Here is a 19,005-nt window from a genome sequence, read left to right as displayed (position 1 = left end):
CAGGCCCAGTATGGTCTGTGTCTGCGCAGTACACTCCTGGTGACATCAGCGGGAGCGAGGACACGGGCGTGCAGGCGCAGTGGTTTTCTGACTTTAAAGTCAGAAATTCCAGAAGTGAACTGGAGGCGGGGCCGGAGCATCGGTGAGTGGCTGCGCCAACACAGGATGTCTGCAGGGGACCATTAGAAGCCCCGGGTAAGTTCAGCTCATTTTCCCCCGACCCCCCCCTACAGTATCCCTTTAAGCTATCTCACAGTGCATCACAACTAAATATGCAAATCGTCTTTGTCCTTGCATGGCAATGTAGCTAAAATTATAATTTATAATGTATGCTAATGGTGGGTTTCTTTTTTGTCTCTACAGTTGCTACACCTTTTAACTTGACTGTTGATTCGCGCAATTTTAACACGGTCTTATACTGGAACTACAGAAGTACCACACCTACCCCTTATTTCCAAGTGGAGACAAAGGATAAAATGTAAGTATCATTATTCTGATCTATGCACATATACACAAACTTAATATATGGACAAAAGATAAAAGTAGTGTGTGCTCAGACCAGGTGTCTCCTGACTTATATGCTTGCTCCCTCATGTCTATTGTTTAATTAATTAAAATGGCATAGCATTTACATGTTGCATTTGCTTGCCAGAAAGTGCAGGATATAAAACTACTTCATTGCTGTATCTTGTAGGAGTTAGCCCACGCAAAATACTTTGCTTCTCAACAGCGGTGCCGTGTGTAGGCCTCCTTGTCCTCCAAGAAATGGGGGGCAGCGCAGACACCCCCAAAAATCATCCACTACCTGGGAGTGCTGCAACTGCCCCTCAGGGGGAGAGCAGAGAAGCGCAGACAGTGCACCCTCCAGGCATGGCCAAAGCCCAGAGGGGACCATCCACGCTGCCCCTCAAAGGATAGGTTCCTTACCTTTGTTAATTATGCCCAGCTGCGAGTGTGCAAAATGCATGTCATGGGAGCGAACGCAGGTGGGGGAGGGAAGGCGCAAACAACCCCCCAGTGCTGCCTCCGCTAGGGTGACCACACACACACACTGCAACAAGTTATGGACAAAAGAAAAAAGTAGTGTGTGCTTAGACCAGGTGTCGTCTGAGTTATATACTGGTTACCTCATATCTATTGACAAACAAACAAAGTTTTTCTAACGCTGGATCCACACGGTGCGTTCGCGCACTCGATTTCCCACTCGATTCCCGTCGATTCGTTTATTTCCAACATGTCCGATTTGGATTTCGATGGATCGTTAGGTCGATTCGCATGCAGAGTATGCCAAATCGACCTAGCGATCCATCGAAATCCAAATTGGACATGTTGGAAATAAATGAATCGCCGCGAATCGAGCGGGAAATCGAGTGCGCGAACGCACCGTTTGGATCCAGCATAAGGTTTCTAACATCCTAAATTCTTAAAGGACTAGCAGATGACACACACTGTGCTGCTGGGACCAAAGTCATCCACTCATTGCTGCAGCCAATCACAGCGGGGCAGACAGACAAACACATATAGAGCTTGGAGGAGATAACTGCTATTATTATTATTATAGATATAGGTAGTCTTAAAAACTTTAGTTGGCAAGCAGTAATAAATCCATTACACTAGTCCAAATAATCTATTCCAGCTACAGTATTTGGCTTTTCAGCCAAGGAAGATCTTTCATTGTGACAATGGAAACCATCTTGCATGATGGTTGGTTTTTAAAGCGGACCTGAACGCAGAACGTCCTCTCTAAGGTAAGAAACAGCATAATAACTTTTAAACAAAAAACATTTCTTTGTTACAGCTGATACAATTTGCAAAATAAATCTGCACTGTTTCTACTTCCGGATTTAAAGTGGACCTAAACTCTTACACAGGACAGAATAAAAACCAAGAGAAATGCACCTTGTATGTATTTAGAGAGATTAGCCTGATTAATTCCCCCTCATTTGTGTCTAATCACAAGTTGTAATTTGATCTCTCCCCTGTCACATGACTGCCATGGCAGAGATGGCAGATAAGCTCATTTGAAAGCACAAGGTTTGCTTCCATGAATCAGGGAGTAGAAACAGTGCAGATCTATTTTAGGATTTGTATCAGGTGTAGCAAAGAAATGTTTTTCTGTAAAGGTTATTATGCTGTAGCGTATCTTTTAGAGCAGAAAATACTTCTGGGTTCAGGTCCGCTTCAATATCCGGTAATCAAGGTTTCAGTTAGCCAATGTAATAAGTGTATGGTTACCTTAAAGTGAAACTCCATTTTCACTGAGAACAATTATTTTAGTAAACGCTTTTGGCCAATAAAATCTATAGTGTTTTGTTGCTTTTGTCAAGAACTCTGACAAAGGGAAGAATCTCAAAGTTGCGCAAATTTTGAAGGACAAAAAATGTTAATAGGTATAAATAGTTATTGTTATTTCTTGTCTAATTTGGTAACACTTTCTGTAGAATTGGCCTTTAAATTTATTGCTAGATTTTCTTTTTAATCTTAGGCCCCATACACACATCAGACCATAGTCTTTTGAAAATGAAAGATCACAGACCAATCTTACCACCCTTCATGTAGTATGAGAGCCATACTCTACACAGTCTTTTCTATGAAGCTGAACTCCACATCAGAAAAAAATCTTTGCAAGATGCTGCACACACAGATGCTGTACAGACACAAAAGATCAGTATCTGCAAAAGATCTGTTCCTGTCAAAAATCCATTCCTGCAAATTGCAATGATAGTCTATGAGATCTGCAGATCATCATACACACATGATTTAACTGACATTCATCTGCAGATCAGATCCACCAGGATGGATTTTCAGATCTGCAGATGATTGCTTGATCTGCAGATGAATGTCAGTTAAATCATGTGTGTATGATGATCTGCAGATCTCATAGACTATCATTGCAATTTGCAGGAATGGATTTTTGGCAGGAACAGATCTTTTGCAGATACTGATCTTTTGTGTCTGTACAGCATCTGTGTGTGCAGCATCTTGCAAAGATTGTTTTCTGATGTGGCGTTCAGCTCCATAGAAAAGACTGTGTAGAGTATGGCTTTCATACTACATGGAAGGGGGTAAAATTGGTCTGTGATCTTTCATTTTCCAAAGACTATGGTCTGATGTGTGTATGAGCCTTTAGATTGATCATTCTATGAAACTGATGTGGTTATAGGATTGCAAGTTAATATGTAGGGCCAGAATTAAGCCTGCCACGAAAAAATGATCAATTCAATAAAGTGATTGCATCTGTGACCAATCAAACTATCCTCAGAATGGTTCATTACTGTTGCTTTTTTGCCAGTGAAATTAGATAATTTACTCAATAATCTAGACCTGTACATTTTGCATCTTTTATGTTTAGTATTTATTCAGTCACTTTAGATTATTTTTTAATTAATGTATAAATCGATGGATTATAATGGTTTTATTAAAACTGTCTTTGTAGCAGCGGTGTATCTACAATTCATGGGGCCCCCCCAGCGACTCTTTGTCCCCCCCCCCCCCCCATGTTCACACCCCTTTTCTTGCTTCCCCTTGGTGAGCGTTACAGCCTTGGGGTCTATCTCACACATGGGTAAAAAAACAAGTGTGGCCATCATGATCTACACAGTCATAACAAGTATACCAATAAAGACACCTGATCTGAAGTATAGCCTTCTGTATCAGAGGAAGGGAAGGTTTGTAGTTGGGACCCCACACAGCTCTGGGCCCCCAGCGATTGCAAGCGCTGCTCCCCTCTAATTACGCCCCTGCCTTGTAGGACTAGCATTACAGTTTATGTCCGAGTAATGAAGAGGGGATGATCGACACAAGATAGCATGGGGCAAATATTGGGGGTAACCGGTGTAGCCGCTGTGACTCCAGACCGCACTTTTCAATCGATGCAGTAAGGAGAGGAAAAGAATCCGGGCACCAACCACAGAATTTACCTAAATTTGGCCTCTGATAAAGCAGGTTGTACCTAAGAAACAGCTGTCAGGTCTACACTTTGCCACTTATGCCGTGTTTATTGGGGATGCAATAAAGGTGTGATTTGATTGGATCCTCCTGTGGTTGGTGCATGGAAAATTATTGCAGATAGATCAGCAAGGACAGACAGCCAATTAGCATTGTTTAAAAGGAAATAAGTTATGAGTTATGAGATCTTCCTAGTTTTCATAATCGTAGCTGCCCATTTAGTTTTCAGTTTGAATCACAATATTCTCTTAGTGGGCAAATGCATCTTTTAAGTAGAGAGCGATTGCTCCCTAGGAATGTAGAAAAGCGTCATCTTGCAAGTCTTAAATCTTTATTTGGTATACTCCTGTAATTGGACCTGGTAATGTACACATCTGTTTAGCACCCGGAATCTAAGCAGTTGAATCGGGATCATTATATCCTTTGGCCTGGCCACCACTGGAACCTTTTAGAGGCAGGCTGCAGTAACCCGGCATCACTCAGTTTCTTCTATGGGAAAGTGCAGGAGGTGCGGCTACTTGTCCACCTTCTCATTTATTTCTAAGAGTGGTGTTGTGGCTTTATCACCAGAAGTTGTTGGAGGCACTATTAGTGGGATGCCACTAAACTGCTCAAATGTTAGGCTTGGTTCACACTAGCATGTAAATTGTTCCATTTGCTACATTGGAGAGCAGTGGATACACAGATGCGTTGTTGGATCCTATGTTATGTAAAGGATCTGTTTATACATGGCTGTTGTCAAAGGGTCTGCTGCCTCTGTTGTGGTGAGCGGAACGCACCATGGGGTACGCAATAATTCTAGACACGGGATGAAATGCTATGCATGATGTGTGCAATGCAGTGGTGACACTTCGTCACTGTCCATGTCACTAATTCATTACAGTGTGGACCTAGCCATTGGCCTCAATTCACTAAGCTTATCTCCTGTCTTTAATAACGTTTCTAGAGTTGTTACCATGGTGATAAGGCATGTAGTATTCAGGCAACATTTTACCTTAGTCAAACCTAAAGTTAACTCTTCTGTCTTTAAAGTTAACTCTCCAATCCTTAAAGTAACTCCAGAGTTAAAGACAGGCTGTTAATTAACTGTGTGTGAAAATAACTACAGATGAAGTAAATTAACTACAGAGGAGGTGACGTAAGGAATGAAGAGATAAGATAACTCTCTCACTGTGTGGAGGTAAGTTTTTTTTTTTTTTTTTTTTTTTTTTTTTTTTTCTCTTGCCTTATTATCTCCAGCATGATCTTAGTGAATTGAGGCCATAGTCTATGAAGGGAAGGAACCAGCGTCTGGAAGCATTTAAAGAGGAACTCCAGTGAAAATAATGTAGTAAAAAAAGTGCTTCATTTTTTACCATAATTATGTATAAATGATTTAGTCAGTGTTTGCTCATTGTAAAATCTTTCCTCTCCCAGATTCACATTCTGACATGTATTACATGGTGACATTGTTACTGTGGGCAGGTTATGTAGCTGCTCCTAGCTGTTTTGGCTGTTAGAGACAGCTGTAAACAGCTAATTCCTGTCTGTGAACATTGTTACATTGTGGCAGTTTGCCCAGCGTACCGCGATACTCAGAGCTTCTTGTGGGAGGGGTTTCAGCACAAAATCAGTCATACAGCGCCCCCTGATGGTCTGTTTGTGAAAATCATTATATTTCTCATGTAAAAGGGGGTATCCGCTACTGATTGGGATAAAGTTCAATTCTAGGTTGGAGTTTCTCTTTAAGCATGTAACCAGGGGTGGCATGGTCGTCCTGAGTTGTGACATCACCCCTATAATTGAGCTTCCCTATATTGTCACAGTGGTGATGGGTGGTTAGAAGGGGGGGGGGGGCTTTAGTGTAAGGTAAGGGGGAACAATTACAAAAATAATCGCATTTGGTTTTAATGTTAGTGTTATGTTTTGTACATACAGTATTAATGTCTCCCAACAATCCTGAATTATATTCAATTGTCTTTCAGAAATCAAGCATGGACAGTAATTGAAAATTGCAAGAATATTTTGCATAATTACTGTGCACTTTCGTTTGTAACTGAACCCTTCACATATTATAAAGTTCGAGTAAAGGCTTTGGTTGGAGATAAAGAAAGCAACTATACATCAGAGGAGTTTACTTTGACTGATATTGGTAAGTTGCTATTAAAATATGAAGCTGAACTCTATGCTCCTCTGTAATATTAGCGATGTGCAAATAAAGGAGGGTTAGATAGCCCAGAGTTGAGCTTCAAAGCTATTTTTTATAATTTTTCTCATCTTTGTCTTCGTCAAACCTTTTTTGGTATAATTTTTTTTAATCAAGTATGAGATTTTCTTAAAAATCTGTACTTCATACAATATTGATTTAGCATGCTATTGCTCTGACAGATTACAGTGGACATAAAAAATTGTACTTACCTCTGTTAAAATGGCAGGATTCTGATATGTAAACAAAAATGGGATGATAATAAATTCAAAAGGTTTCCCATCTTTATTATACTGTATTTTGACCAGTTGGTCAGGAGGAACATTATAGTTCTTGGCAATGCCCCATATTTTCTCCACTTTTTGCTGACTGTCTTCACTGTGCTCCATGGTATATCCAATGCAGTGGACATTATTCGTACCTTTCTGCTGACTGATACCTTTCAACAGTGTTGGCTCTCTGCGCACCATGGCTTTTGCTGTAACAGGCAACTGGGTATCTTTAATTGGTGGCAGATGTATACACAAAAAGTAGCATGAATGCTGTAATTAAATCAAGAGGTGTTTCAACAAAGAGTTAGTTTAATGATGTGCACAAAGCTTATTGTACTTTTTTTTTTTAAATTCTGAAATGTGCAGGTTATAGGTCACTTTAAAGGTGGGATATTTTTGAAATTATTTATTGTAGTCTCATTTTTTTTATATCACAATAACCTGTCGTGTAAACTGGGGCGGACACTTTTTTTTTATGTCAACTGTACATATGCTATATTGACAAAATGATTGGGACCCCTATCAAATCAATTAATTTAGATGTACCGCTCACTTCCCTAGCCACAGGTGTATAAAATGCATGCTGTCTACTTCTACAAACATTTGTGAAAGAATATCTCACTCTCGGGAGCTCAGTGAATTCCAGCTTGGTACCATGATAGGATGCAAGCTGTGCAATAAGTCCATTCATTCAATTTCCTCACGCAGTAGCCAAATATTTCACAGTAAACTAAAGCTTAAAGGACTCACGAGATGAGGGTTACAATCTATTTTTTACTCACTTGGGGTTTCTTACAGCAGCCATTTCAGTTCCTCAAAACGGGGATGATCACTGCACTCTTACAGCAAGTGTATGTTAGAGCTCGTAATAAACATTTAAAGATAGAAACAATAAGCTCATGGAAGCAGCGCTACATATAGGTATGCAAAAGTGTAAACATATTTATTGAAATAATCAACTCCACTTTAAACCATAAAAACAATTAAAGCACCTCATATGTAAATATCAAGATGTAGGTTAACCACTTCAGGACGAGAGCAATTTTCACATATCAGCGCTGATGCCATTTATTCACCAATAACTTTATTACTACTTACCACACCTAAATGATCTTTATATTGTTTTTTTCAGCACAAATTAGGCTTTTAGCGTGTAATAATTTTGTTTAGTAATTACCTTATTTTCTATGCATTTTAAAAGGAAAAAATAAGGGAAAAAAATAGAAAAAAAACACACTATTTCTCAATTTACATCCAGTATAGCTTTACAATAAACAGTGCTAACTAGAAGTTATACCCACACATTTTATTTGCTTATCCATCCTGGTTATAACCACATTTAGATTATGTTCCTACCACAGTGTATGGTGACAATATTGTATTTGGAAATAAAGGTGTCTATTTTCTGTTTTTCATTTTCTCATTGTACACTATCAATTGCAAGACCTTATTTGCAAAAATAGGAATATACCTTCATGGCATACTTATTTAAAAAGCCAAGTTCCTAAGGTAAAAATAGTTTTTTTCTTTTATATTCTGTAACTTTGTTTTAACTTTTATTTTAGTACGGAATATGCAAACATTTAATTGCTTTTGATTCAATTTATGGCTAAAAAAATACACAAGACATGGGCCTCAACCTTAAAACTTTATTCTACTACTTATCTTGGTTAAAATGTTACCACATATGTCTGTAGTTTTCCTACAACTTTTCCAAGTGTGATCAAAATTTTGAAATTGCCCTTTTTTGTTTTGATTTAGTTTGTCCCTAACTAATATTTATGTGACGTGGATCCAAGCTTTAAGAAGCTCCGAAATGTATTCTACAACTTGTCACGGTTAAAATGATACCACATGTGCCACATTTATTAACAAACTGGTAGGCCTAGTGCACACCAGAGCGTTTCGGCTGCGGTTTGCGATCCGCTTGCGGGTGCGGATCCGCTTGGGTAATGTATTTCAATGGGCTGGTGCACACCAGAGCGGGAGGCGTTTTGCAGAAACGCATACTCCCGGGCTGCTGCAGATTTTGGATTGCGGAGGCGTTTCTGCCTCAATGTTAAGTATAGGAAAACCGCAAACCGCTCTGAAAAACGGCACTTCAGAGCGGTTTGCCAGGTGTTTTTTGTTACAGTAGCTGTTCAGTAACAGCTTTACTGTAACAATATATGAAATCTACTACACCAAAAACGCTTCCCAAAACCGCAAAATGCTAGCTGAAACGCTACAGAAAAAGAAGAAAAAGCGTTTCAAAATCAGCTAGCATTTTGCGGATCTGCTAGCGGTTTTTGGTGTGCACTAGGCCTCAGAGCACTCTCCACAAATACAGTGGACATATATATACGTCGTGTTGTCATGAAGTGGTTAAAGTAACCATCACCTGAGGTACTCATTAATAGAGCTCTCTCAGGATCAAAACCCAGGTTTAGTAACCACTGATTAAAAAAAAAAATGCTAGAATAGTGCAAATGTCTCAATGTGAATGGCATAAAAAAAAATCATATTTAGAAAAAACAACATTGAAAAATAGCAAGTGTCGAACAGTAAACAACCATACCTGTTAGCATAAAATGTACAAAACATGTTGAATTTGGATGAGACAGGTCAATCTAGTACTTTGGACACAGAGTGCAATGAACAGAGGTATACTGAGCTAGGATCAGAGGTGCAGGTAGTATGGGAGATGGGGAGTCCCTGATGGACTGGTATCGCGGTAGTCACATCGCTTTTTCAGAGTGGGGGTATCTCCACCAATCTTTTGGTGTAAAAATGCCAGATTAAGTAGTGAGGAGCGGAGGTCACGTGTGCTCACCAGACGCATCGTCACACGTGACTCTCAGTAGGCGGCCCCAACAGGAAGGCACAGGACAGCCACCAGGAAGAGTTGGAACCATGCTGGAATGCAAAAGCAGGAAGTAAATATAATGTAGCTCTAAGGGAGGGCGTCAGGCTCAAAACGCCTGAATGGATATACTGCCTCATCCCTCCCAGCACCGCTGCACATATTTAGACATGGTAATAAAGCAACCATCAATAAAGGGCATAGAGAAAGTTCAAATATATATATATATATATATATATATATATATATATATAGCCTCATCACTAATTTACATATTGGTATTTGATTAACATATAAATAACAACATATATGTTATACAGCGAGGAGAACGCCTGCGCATACCACTAAGGCTGCATCTGTAATGACCACCAGCTCAGTGTGAAGCACCTAAAAAGATTTTCTGCACACTTTGCATTCAATTCAGATGCAAATCATATGATTTGCATCTGAATTAAATGCAAAGTGTGCAGAAAATCTATATAGGTGCTTCACACTGAGCTGGTGGTCATTACAGATGCAGCCTTAGGGCTGGTGCACACCGAGCGGCTTTTTGAGCGTTTCTGCAGCCGCTTGCGGCTGCGGATACGCTTGGTCAATGTATCTCAATGGGGTGGGTCACACCAGAGCGGGAGGCGTTTTGCAGAAACTCATACTCCCGGGGTGAGGCATTTTTTGGATTGTGGATGCGTTTCTGCCTCAATGTTAAGTATAGGAAAAACGCAAACCGCTCTGAAAAACGGCAGATCAGAGCGGTTTGCCATGCGGTTTTGTTACAGAAGCTGTTCAGTAACAGCTTTACTGTAACAATAAATGAAATATGTTACACTGAAATCCGCAGCAGCAATCCATAAAACGCCTCATAAAAATAAAAAAAACGTTTAAAAATCTGCTAGCATTTTGCGGATCTGCTAGCGGATTTTGGTGTGCACCAGGCCTAAGTGGTATGCGCAGGCGTTCTCCTCGCTGTTCAACAAAATGTAAGTTGCACATTTTTTTTTGCTTAGCTGCTCCCAAGGTTTTAAATTTAGGTTAGGTCACTTGCCCGGAGGTTTGCCTCACCGTGGCGCAAGTGTCTAGTATAATATACTTTGCATGCAAACCATATTGGAAGCTCAAGTTCCTTCTAGTTTAATAAATGTTAGCACTTATCTAGGGTGCAGGGCATGCATTTTTCAGTCTGACAGAGGCGGTGTATGCCTGTGCGATTAACCTTTCAATTGCAACATGTGTTTAGGAACGCGCAGCCTTTCCCCCCACCTTTCTTTAACATATATGTTATGTCTGGAAGGCTTTTCACTGTCTCCTGAGATCAGACCTCCTCTCCACATCCTTTATCTGTGTTAGTACCTCAAGGCTCTGTCCTCGGTCCTCTCCTCTTTTTTTCCATTTACATGCATTGCCTTGGTAACTTAATAAACTCATTTGGCTTTCAATACCACCTATATGCAGCTGATACACAACTGTACCTCTCGGCCCTAGACCTTAAAGAGGAACTCCAGCCTAAACAAACATACTGTCATTAAGTTACATTAGTTATGTTAATTAAAATAGATAGGTAATATAATCTCTTACCCACACTGTTTTAAAAGAACAGGCAAATGTTTGAGTTCATGATGGCAGCCATCTTTTTGTTGGAAAGGAGGTGACAGGGAGCATGAGACACCGTTCCAACTGTCCTGTGTCCTGAGCACCTCTCCCAGTTGCTAGGCAACGTGAATAACGACAAAGGAAATCCCATCATGCTCTGCACAGCATCAGGGAAAAAAAGCCCGGGCTTTTTTTCTTTGATGGGTGGAGCTTAGCTAAAAATGCAGCTAAAAATGATGCTTTGGTAAGAAAAACAAAATTCTGATGCTGTGAAACTGTTAAACACCAAGCCTTTTCAGTTCTGCTGAGTAGATTTTTAATCCGGAGGTTCACTTTAACTCCCTCCTCACACATGTTCCCAACTGCCTGCCTGTCATATCGTCTTTCGTGACCTCTCACTTCTTAAAACTCAATATGAATAAAACAGAACTAATCGCCCTTTCCCCCATCTCTGTCCACCTATCTGCCTGATATAACAATAAATGTTGATAACACCCCCATAACTTCAGTTCCAAAAGCATGGTGCCTAGGGGTAATATTTGATTCTTCTCTTATTTCGTCCTCACATTCACTTCCTAACCAGCTCCTGTCATCTCCAACTCAAAAAACATATCCTGCATCCAACCTTTTCTCACTCAGGACACTACTAAAATGAGGACACTGCTTAAATGTTTGTGCATGCTCTTATTATATCTCGCTTGGACTATTGTAATACTGTATATTGCTTGGTGGACTACCAACAAACTGAATCTGTACTGAACTCGGCTGCTCATCTCATCCATCTCTCTTCTCAGTGTTCCTCTGCTGCTCCTCTCTGGCAAGTTCTTTATTGGCTGCGAATTACCAAAAGGATCCATTTTAAACTCTTAACCCTAACCTATAAAGCTCTCCACAATCTCTCTCCCACGTACATCTACTCACTAATTTCCAGATACCAACCCATTCGCAATCTCAGATCTGCACAGCAGCTTCTTTTGTCCTCCTCTAGAATGACCTCTTTGCATTCATGTATACAAGACTTCTCACGTGCCTCACCCCTCCTCTGGAATGCCCTTCCACAGCAGCTCCGTCACTCTTCAACCTTTGAAATCTTTAAACTCTTCCTCAAAACTCACTTTTTCTGATAAACATATGTTCTAACTTAGGCCATTCCCCTTCAGCCTCTCAAGTTTTACTCCTTACTAGATAACGTAAACAGGCACTGTGCTTGTATGTATGTTGCATACCTCTAACCCCCCCCCCCCCCCCCCATTCATTTAGATTGTAAGCTCGCAAGGACAGGGCTCTCTCACCCTTTCTGTGTCTTGGATTTTGTTGTTCATTTCATAGCTTGTAGTCTGTTATACATTTTATTCATCACGTTACATCTGTCATTGCAACCACCAGTTCTGTACTTTGTACCAGTGTCCATATTTGATGTATATCATTGTCTACCTTTATGTACACCTTGTTTGTTTTCCTTCTTTGTACAGCGCCATGGAATATGTTGCCACTTTATAAATTAATAACAATAATAATAATATATGCAAATATAGAATATAAAGGGCCAGATGCAAATTTAATACAAGATTATGATAATGGAGTCCCTCGCTGCATCTCTGGTACTCCTCTGTGTCCCACTGGCTGCCTGTAAAGGGCAGTGACCTGCCGGAGGTTCTGCGCCTGTGCAGGCACTTGGGCCCATGCGTCCATCATCTGGCACGTACTGCTCCTACTCACTAATACTGTGCAGGCGTAGTACACACCAGATGTAGTGGACAAACATGCCGGCGCAGAAGCCCCAAACCGCCACCTGGTCGCCACTCTTTACAGGTGGCCTGCAGGACACAGAGGAGGACTGGAGCTGCGGCGAGGGACTGAAATGACTGCTTGGGGCTGGAATAAGCCCAAGGTGGGTAATAGATAGATTATAAGCCTCACCACGCGAGTCCTTTACAATTTGGAAAAACAGCAACTTAGCCACAAAGTGGTAGGTCATGTCAACATAAACTGACTGGCCACATTTCTGCACAGTCAATAGCTGCAGATGTCTAGACTTCACACCTTTTAGTCCAGCAATGTGATAGATAAGTGTCATTTTGGCACATGCTAGGAGGATTGTAATTGTCTGAGTACGCCACCACTGGACTAGAGCAGTAGAGACGTGTACTCTAAAGCATGCTTTTTAGTCTGCTGAAAGCAGACTGGTCCTTTGAATTGACAGTTGTTAGGAGAATGGTACTTGTCTGATTGTTCTGTGCCACTTGTAAGGTTTGATAGATGATAAATTATGGCGTGGTTGACTTTCAGGGGCTGGGCCTGACGCCTTAGTTCTAGTGAATGGAACAGTGAATGCATCAGGATAACAAGACCTTTTGGACAATTATATGCTCCCAAGTTTTTGGGAACAGGTTGGAGATTCCTGTGCACCAGTCCATAAGGACATGGATAAGTGAGTTTGGTGTGTAGGAACTTGACTGGCCTGTATAAAGCATTGACCTCCACTAGATAAAACACATTTGGGAGAAATTAGAGCAGAGACTGTAAGCCAGGCTTTCTAGTCCCACATCAGTGCCTGACCTCACAAATGCTCTTCTGGAAGAACACACATCTAATCCTTAGGGCTCTTTTACACCAGAGCCCTTTTTCAGCGATTTAACGCAAAGTCTATACTTTGCGTTAACCAAGGTAAAAGGAAAGTCCATAGACTTTCCTTTTACCTTTCACACCCGACGCTGCGTTTCGATGCGTTGCGGTATGACGCACCCAGGTGCATTTTATCGTTGGGAATCTGTGTTTCCCCATCGGGTTAATTGATACTACCGCCGCTACTCAGCGTCGCACCGCAGACTCCCGACGTCAGCGCAGGTAGTAAAACGCGTGCAGGAGAACGGCTCCTGCACGCGTTGTTAGATGTGAAAGAGGCCTTATGCAAAACCTTCCCAGAAGAGCTGAAGTAGTTATGCTGTAGCTGCACAGATTGGGCCAACGCTATATTGAAGCTTATAGATTAACAATGGAATGTCATTAAAGTTCATGTGTGTGTAAAAGCAGGCACCAATACTTTTGCAGTGTATGTACACACTATATTCTAAAAAATGTGCTATCTTTACTGCTACATTGCATATCTTTTTTAATTAGAATTTGTTGTCTTTTAAGGAATTCTTGGTCCTCCAGCACTGACTACATCCATTGCGGAGAAGGTGATTGTGATTGAAATTTGGCATCCACGCATTGATGCAAAAAAGATTGAGCAATACGGAGAAATTAATTACAACGTATATTTCCGAAACACTACTCAGGTATGGCTGCATTTAATTAGCTTCTATGAAATAAACCTTCAGGCCTGGAACCCACTGGAACCCACCCGATTTTTTGTGAGCGATTCAAACCGCTAGCGATTTCCCTAAACGCTCAGCTAATGTTAATGGATGGGACAAATTCCACTGGAGCGATTGCGTTTACCAAAACGCAGGACATGCTGCATTGTTTAGTGTTAGCATTTCTGCAATGTAAAGTATATAAAAGCTGGCCTAATCGCTGGTCAAAACCTACACAGCGATTTAGTTAGCGTTTTGCTTGTCTGAAACGCTCCCTAGAAGGCCTTGTGCTTCCCAGAAGGCCTAAAAAACAGTCTCCTGCAGGCTCTGTACACAGAATACATCACTCTAAAAATACTGTGGGTTATGTGTGATTCATACAGATACAAAGTTGTATTTGAGGTTTTTTTTCTCAAAAAAAAAAAAAAAAAGAAGAAAAAGGTGCCAAACATTAAAAAAGCAAAAAGAAAATAAAAGTTAAGTAAACTACCACTATTGTTTCTGTTTGAGTACTTATTAGTATTATTATCATTAATTTATTGTTTGAAGTATGTGATGCTGCCACTCATACAGGTGTGTAGTACCCTTTAAAAGGTCAACAAATCCAACACATTGGCTAAATTTGGTTAAAAAAAATAAATAAAAATTTAATTAACCAATCATATTGCAAATCGCTAATCGCTATCACTCACAAAACGCTGTGCCATTTTTGCAAAACGCTCACCAAAAGGCCAGAAAACGCTGATTAAATCGCTAACAAACCGCTCACAGAAAACGCTAGTTATAGCGATTTGTAGTGGGTTCCAGACCTTATTATGTTTTATGGTTTTTGCTAAAGCAAACCAGAAGTAAATAAAACCGGATGAGATAAAGAATTGCATTTATAGCCCTATTCCTAAATTGAACTATAGAATTCCATAGTCTAATTTTGGTGTGAAACTTTAGAAATCTGCCTGTAAAGGAAAGTATTAATGTTAGGTACACACCGTTCAAGTTTCCGGCAGATCAAAACTATTATTTCCGACGGGATCGATTTTTTTTTTTTTTTTTTTTTTTTTTTTTTTCTTTTTCAGTAGTGATCGCAGAATCAATCCCGTTATCGAATGGCAGCAGATCAAACACGTTGGAAATAATCATTTGGACCGGTCGATCTGTCGGGAAATTGAATGCTGTGTACTTAGCATTAAAGAAAACAAAATAGGTACTTAACAGTAGAGGGAAGATCAGGATGTTCCAGAGGCTTCCCTAATCATTATCAAACTTTCTGTTGCTTGTTGGGACCCTCTTCTTCTCAGCCATGCTTCCCTTTGTGTACAATCGCAACTGCTCTGCCACTAGTAGAGTTTGCACACATGCAGTAGCAACAAGTCGCTCGTTCACAGCTTTTTCCTCAAACCCTACTAGTGCCGGTGCAGTGTGGCTGTTCTCATACATGGAGGGGAGCACAGCCGTGAGCAACATATTCCATAGTATTAGTAAATCTGTTCAAAGGGTCCTAGTGCAGGAACACAGGGCTATAAGAAAGGGTGGACTATCCAGAGGGATCTGTTGACCCTCATACTACACAGAGGTGGTAAAATTAGTCAGTGTTTGGCCAATCAAAGTTGAAGATGTGTACCAGACTTTGGCCTCAATTCACTAAGCTTATCTCCTGTCTTTAATAATGTTTCTAGAGTTGTTACCATGGTGATAAGGCATGTAGTATTCAGGAAACATTTTACCTCAGGCAAACCTAAAGTTAACTCTTCTGTCTTTAAGTTACCTCTCCAATCCTTAAAATAACTCCAGAGTTAGACAGGCTGTTAATTAACTGCATGTGAAATTAACTACAGAGGAGGTAAATGAACTACAGAGGAGGTAACTTAAGGAATGAAGAGATAAGATAACTCTCTCACTGTGTGGAGGTAAGTTTTCTCTTACCTTATTATCTCCAGCATGATCTTAGTGAATTGAGGCCATTAGCTTGTGCAAAAAAACTTTCCTTTTTTTTTTTTTTTTTTTTTTTACAAAATATAAATTATTCTGCTTTGAATTTAATATGGGTTCATCTTCATAGTATCCTCCCCTTTTTTCTTTTTTTCTTCCTTCAGAGAACAGATGACTGTGATGACCAGGCCTGTAGTATTGACATTCCAATTTTAGATAATGAAGAGCACTGTTTTTCTGCAGAGGGCATAATACAAAAGTTGCCTTTGAAATGGGAGATTTCAGGGAAGACCTGTATTGCTTTAAAAGAGGAGCGTAAGTTATGCTGTTAAATTTGTAATGTAATGTGTATTTTCTGCAACGTAACCCTGTAGAAGGTACAGCCTTACCACTTCTGCAGCACTGCCTGTGCAGACACTTCTACACCAGTAATGAGGCTAAGATGACATGCATAGGCACAAAGGTAATACTGACTGATCAAATTCCGATGTGTCTCAGTATAGTGTGGGTTGGGGCAGCATTATGCAGCAGCTGATGTGGCTAGAGAGCTATCCAGATGTGGCTAGAGAGCTATCCAGATCCTCCCTAAGGGCTGGAACCCACTGGAGTGATTTTGTGAGCGTTTAGGGAGCGATTTAAAACGCTAGAGATTTCCCTAAACGCTCAGCTAATGTTAATGGATGGGCCAAATTCCACTGGAGCGATTACCAAAATTTGAAACTCAGGACATGCAGCATTTTTAGCGGTTAGCGTTTCTGCAATGTAAAGTATATAAACCCTGGCGTAATCGCTTGTGAAAACCTACACAGAGCGATTTTGCTAGCATTTGAAGTTACTGCACACTGTAAAAAAAATAAAAAAAATAATTGAAAGGACCAATCAGAATTAAAAACGCTAATTGCTACACAATCGCTGGCAAAACGCTTACACTTTTTAAAATCGCTACCAAAATTGCAGAAAACGCTCATGAAATCGCTTATGCAAAACGCTAGCGATTGCGATTTGTATTGGGTTCCAGGCCTAAAAGCTGGGAAGAGACCGCTATTAAGAAAAATGCACAAGCCCCATATATGAAAGGCAGAGTTTAGGAAGAGATGCATGAGGGCTTTACAAAGTACACAATTGATTATGTGATGCAAGATTGTAACTACAAATCATGGGAATGTCCAGCCAAACTTACCCTTGCCAACCCTGGAGACCCGCACAGCCGTCTGGCAAGGGTCATAAAACAAGTGTGGCCGTCATGATCTTCACACCCATAACAAGTGTAGCTACAAAAACACCTGATCTGAAGGATGGACCTCTCTATCGAGGAGGAGGGGGGGGGGGGGGGGGGGTAAATAATGGTTGGGCCCTACTGTGGTTGCTGCTCCTCCTCTGTAGTTACGTCCCTGATGTGACATTATACCATCTCCTCTTAGCAATGGCTTTTAGGGTTAGCTCAAATCACATGGCCGCTGCTTCATATGTCTCTAATCCTTATTAGACAAACCTAATTTTTTCACATAACAGCTGGAAAGAAAACAAATAGATTAGCAGAGCTAAGATGTTTTGAATTTCTTTTAATATCTGTAAGAAGGAACTCTGTGTAAAGCTGGCCACTAATGATACAATCTTTTTCATCCAATCTTACCATTTCTATGTAATATAAGGTAACTGCCTAAATTTTCCATTCAATATATTTACTCAGTTTACCCTTCTACTACATAGATTTGGTAAAATTGGTTGAAAAAGATTGGATCGTTAGTGGCCACCTTAAGACAGAGCGCCTACTTATAAAGAAGTGCTGTCGTGTGCAGAGCCAGAAGTAATTAGTGTTCCCCACATTTGAAGTAGCAAATGCCATTTAGTGATCTACAGGTAAAACTTGAAAAATTTGAATATTGTGCAAAAGTCCATTTATTTCAGTAAATCAAATTAAAAGGTGAAACGAATATATGAAAGACACATTGGGCCATATGCAATTCACTTTTTCTCCTAAGCGATATTTTTGCACCTCGAAAATAAAATGTCTTTTAAGCAACCAGCAAGCAAGAAAATACTCAGAATAATTTTGACAGGTTTTTTTATCACCTACTTTTGACATTTTTTTTCAACTGAAGAAGGCTGAAAAGTTATTTTAAACAGAAAGTGAAAAAATAGCTCCTAGGGGAAAAATAAATTGCCTTTGGGCCATTACATGCAAAACAAGATATTTCAAGCCTTTATTTCTTAAAAGTATGATGATTATGGCTTACAGCTTATGAAAACCCTGCAATCAAAATCTCAGACCATTAGAATATTGTAAAAAGGTTGACTATTCTAGGCTCAAAGTGTCAGACTCCAATCAATTAATTAATCTATAACTGCAAAGGGTTCCTTTTTCATATTTTAGTTTCACCTGTTAAAGGAAAAATCAGGCAAATTACTAAAAGCAGATTCACTTACCTGGGGCTTCCTCCAGCTTCTGGAAGCTTCTGTGTCCCTTGCCGCAGCTGCACTCTCAGCGGGTTGCCCAGAGTCCCTTCATAGCAGCTGTTGAGGTCGGCGACTACTGTGGCCTTGCCACTCACGGCCACGCTCCCCTTGATGGGAGCATGAACGCAAGCTGCACATTTGCGCAGTAGCCACCCGGTTGCCAGCTGATGCGGAGGGGACCTTGGGTGACCCACTGATAGTGGAGCTGCGACGAGGGACACACAACCTTCCAGGAGCTGGAGGAAGCCCCAAGTAGGGGAATCTGCCTTTAGTAATTTGCCTGATATTTCCTAAAAAAAATAACCTACCTTCTTCAGATATGACTTTACTGTAAGGCATTGCAGGCTATAGTTAGTAAACAGTGGCAATAAGCGGAGATGTGCTCCTGGGAAGGTCTCCTGTCCCAGCATGTTCACATCGCCTGCATACTGTGTTTGATGGCTACTTTTAGGTTTGTAAATATGGCATTTTTTCATGCAATCAGCTAAT

General features: G+C 40.4%; 1 protein-coding gene across 3 annotated transcripts in view; it reads left to right on the top strand.

Annotated features, from left to right (window-relative positions):
• The window catches only part of IFNGR1 (interferon gamma receptor 1), a 105,793-nt gene that overhangs the window by 75,154 nt on the left and 11,634 nt on the right, over positions 1-19,005 (top strand). For all 3 annotated transcript variants that reach the window (XM_068231659.1, XM_068231658.1, XM_068231657.1), the window contains exons 2-5: positions 364-478; positions 5,913-6,079; positions 13,973-14,115; positions 16,224-16,374. In XM_068231659.1, coding sequence (XP_068087760.1) covers positions 364-478; positions 5,913-6,079; positions 13,973-14,115; positions 16,224-16,374 — 576 coding nt within the window. The remainder of the gene's footprint in view (positions 1-363; positions 479-5,912; positions 6,080-13,972; positions 14,116-16,223; positions 16,375-19,005) is intronic.

This window comes from Hyperolius riggenbachi, chromosome 4 (genome assembly GCF_040937935.1).
Source record: "Hyperolius riggenbachi isolate aHypRig1 chromosome 4, aHypRig1.pri, whole genome shotgun sequence".
Taxonomy (NCBI): Eukaryota; Metazoa; Chordata; class Amphibia; order Anura; family Hyperoliidae; genus Hyperolius; species Hyperolius riggenbachi.
Note: the sequence above shows the minus strand (reverse complement) of the source record. Positions and strands in the feature narration are given on the sequence as shown.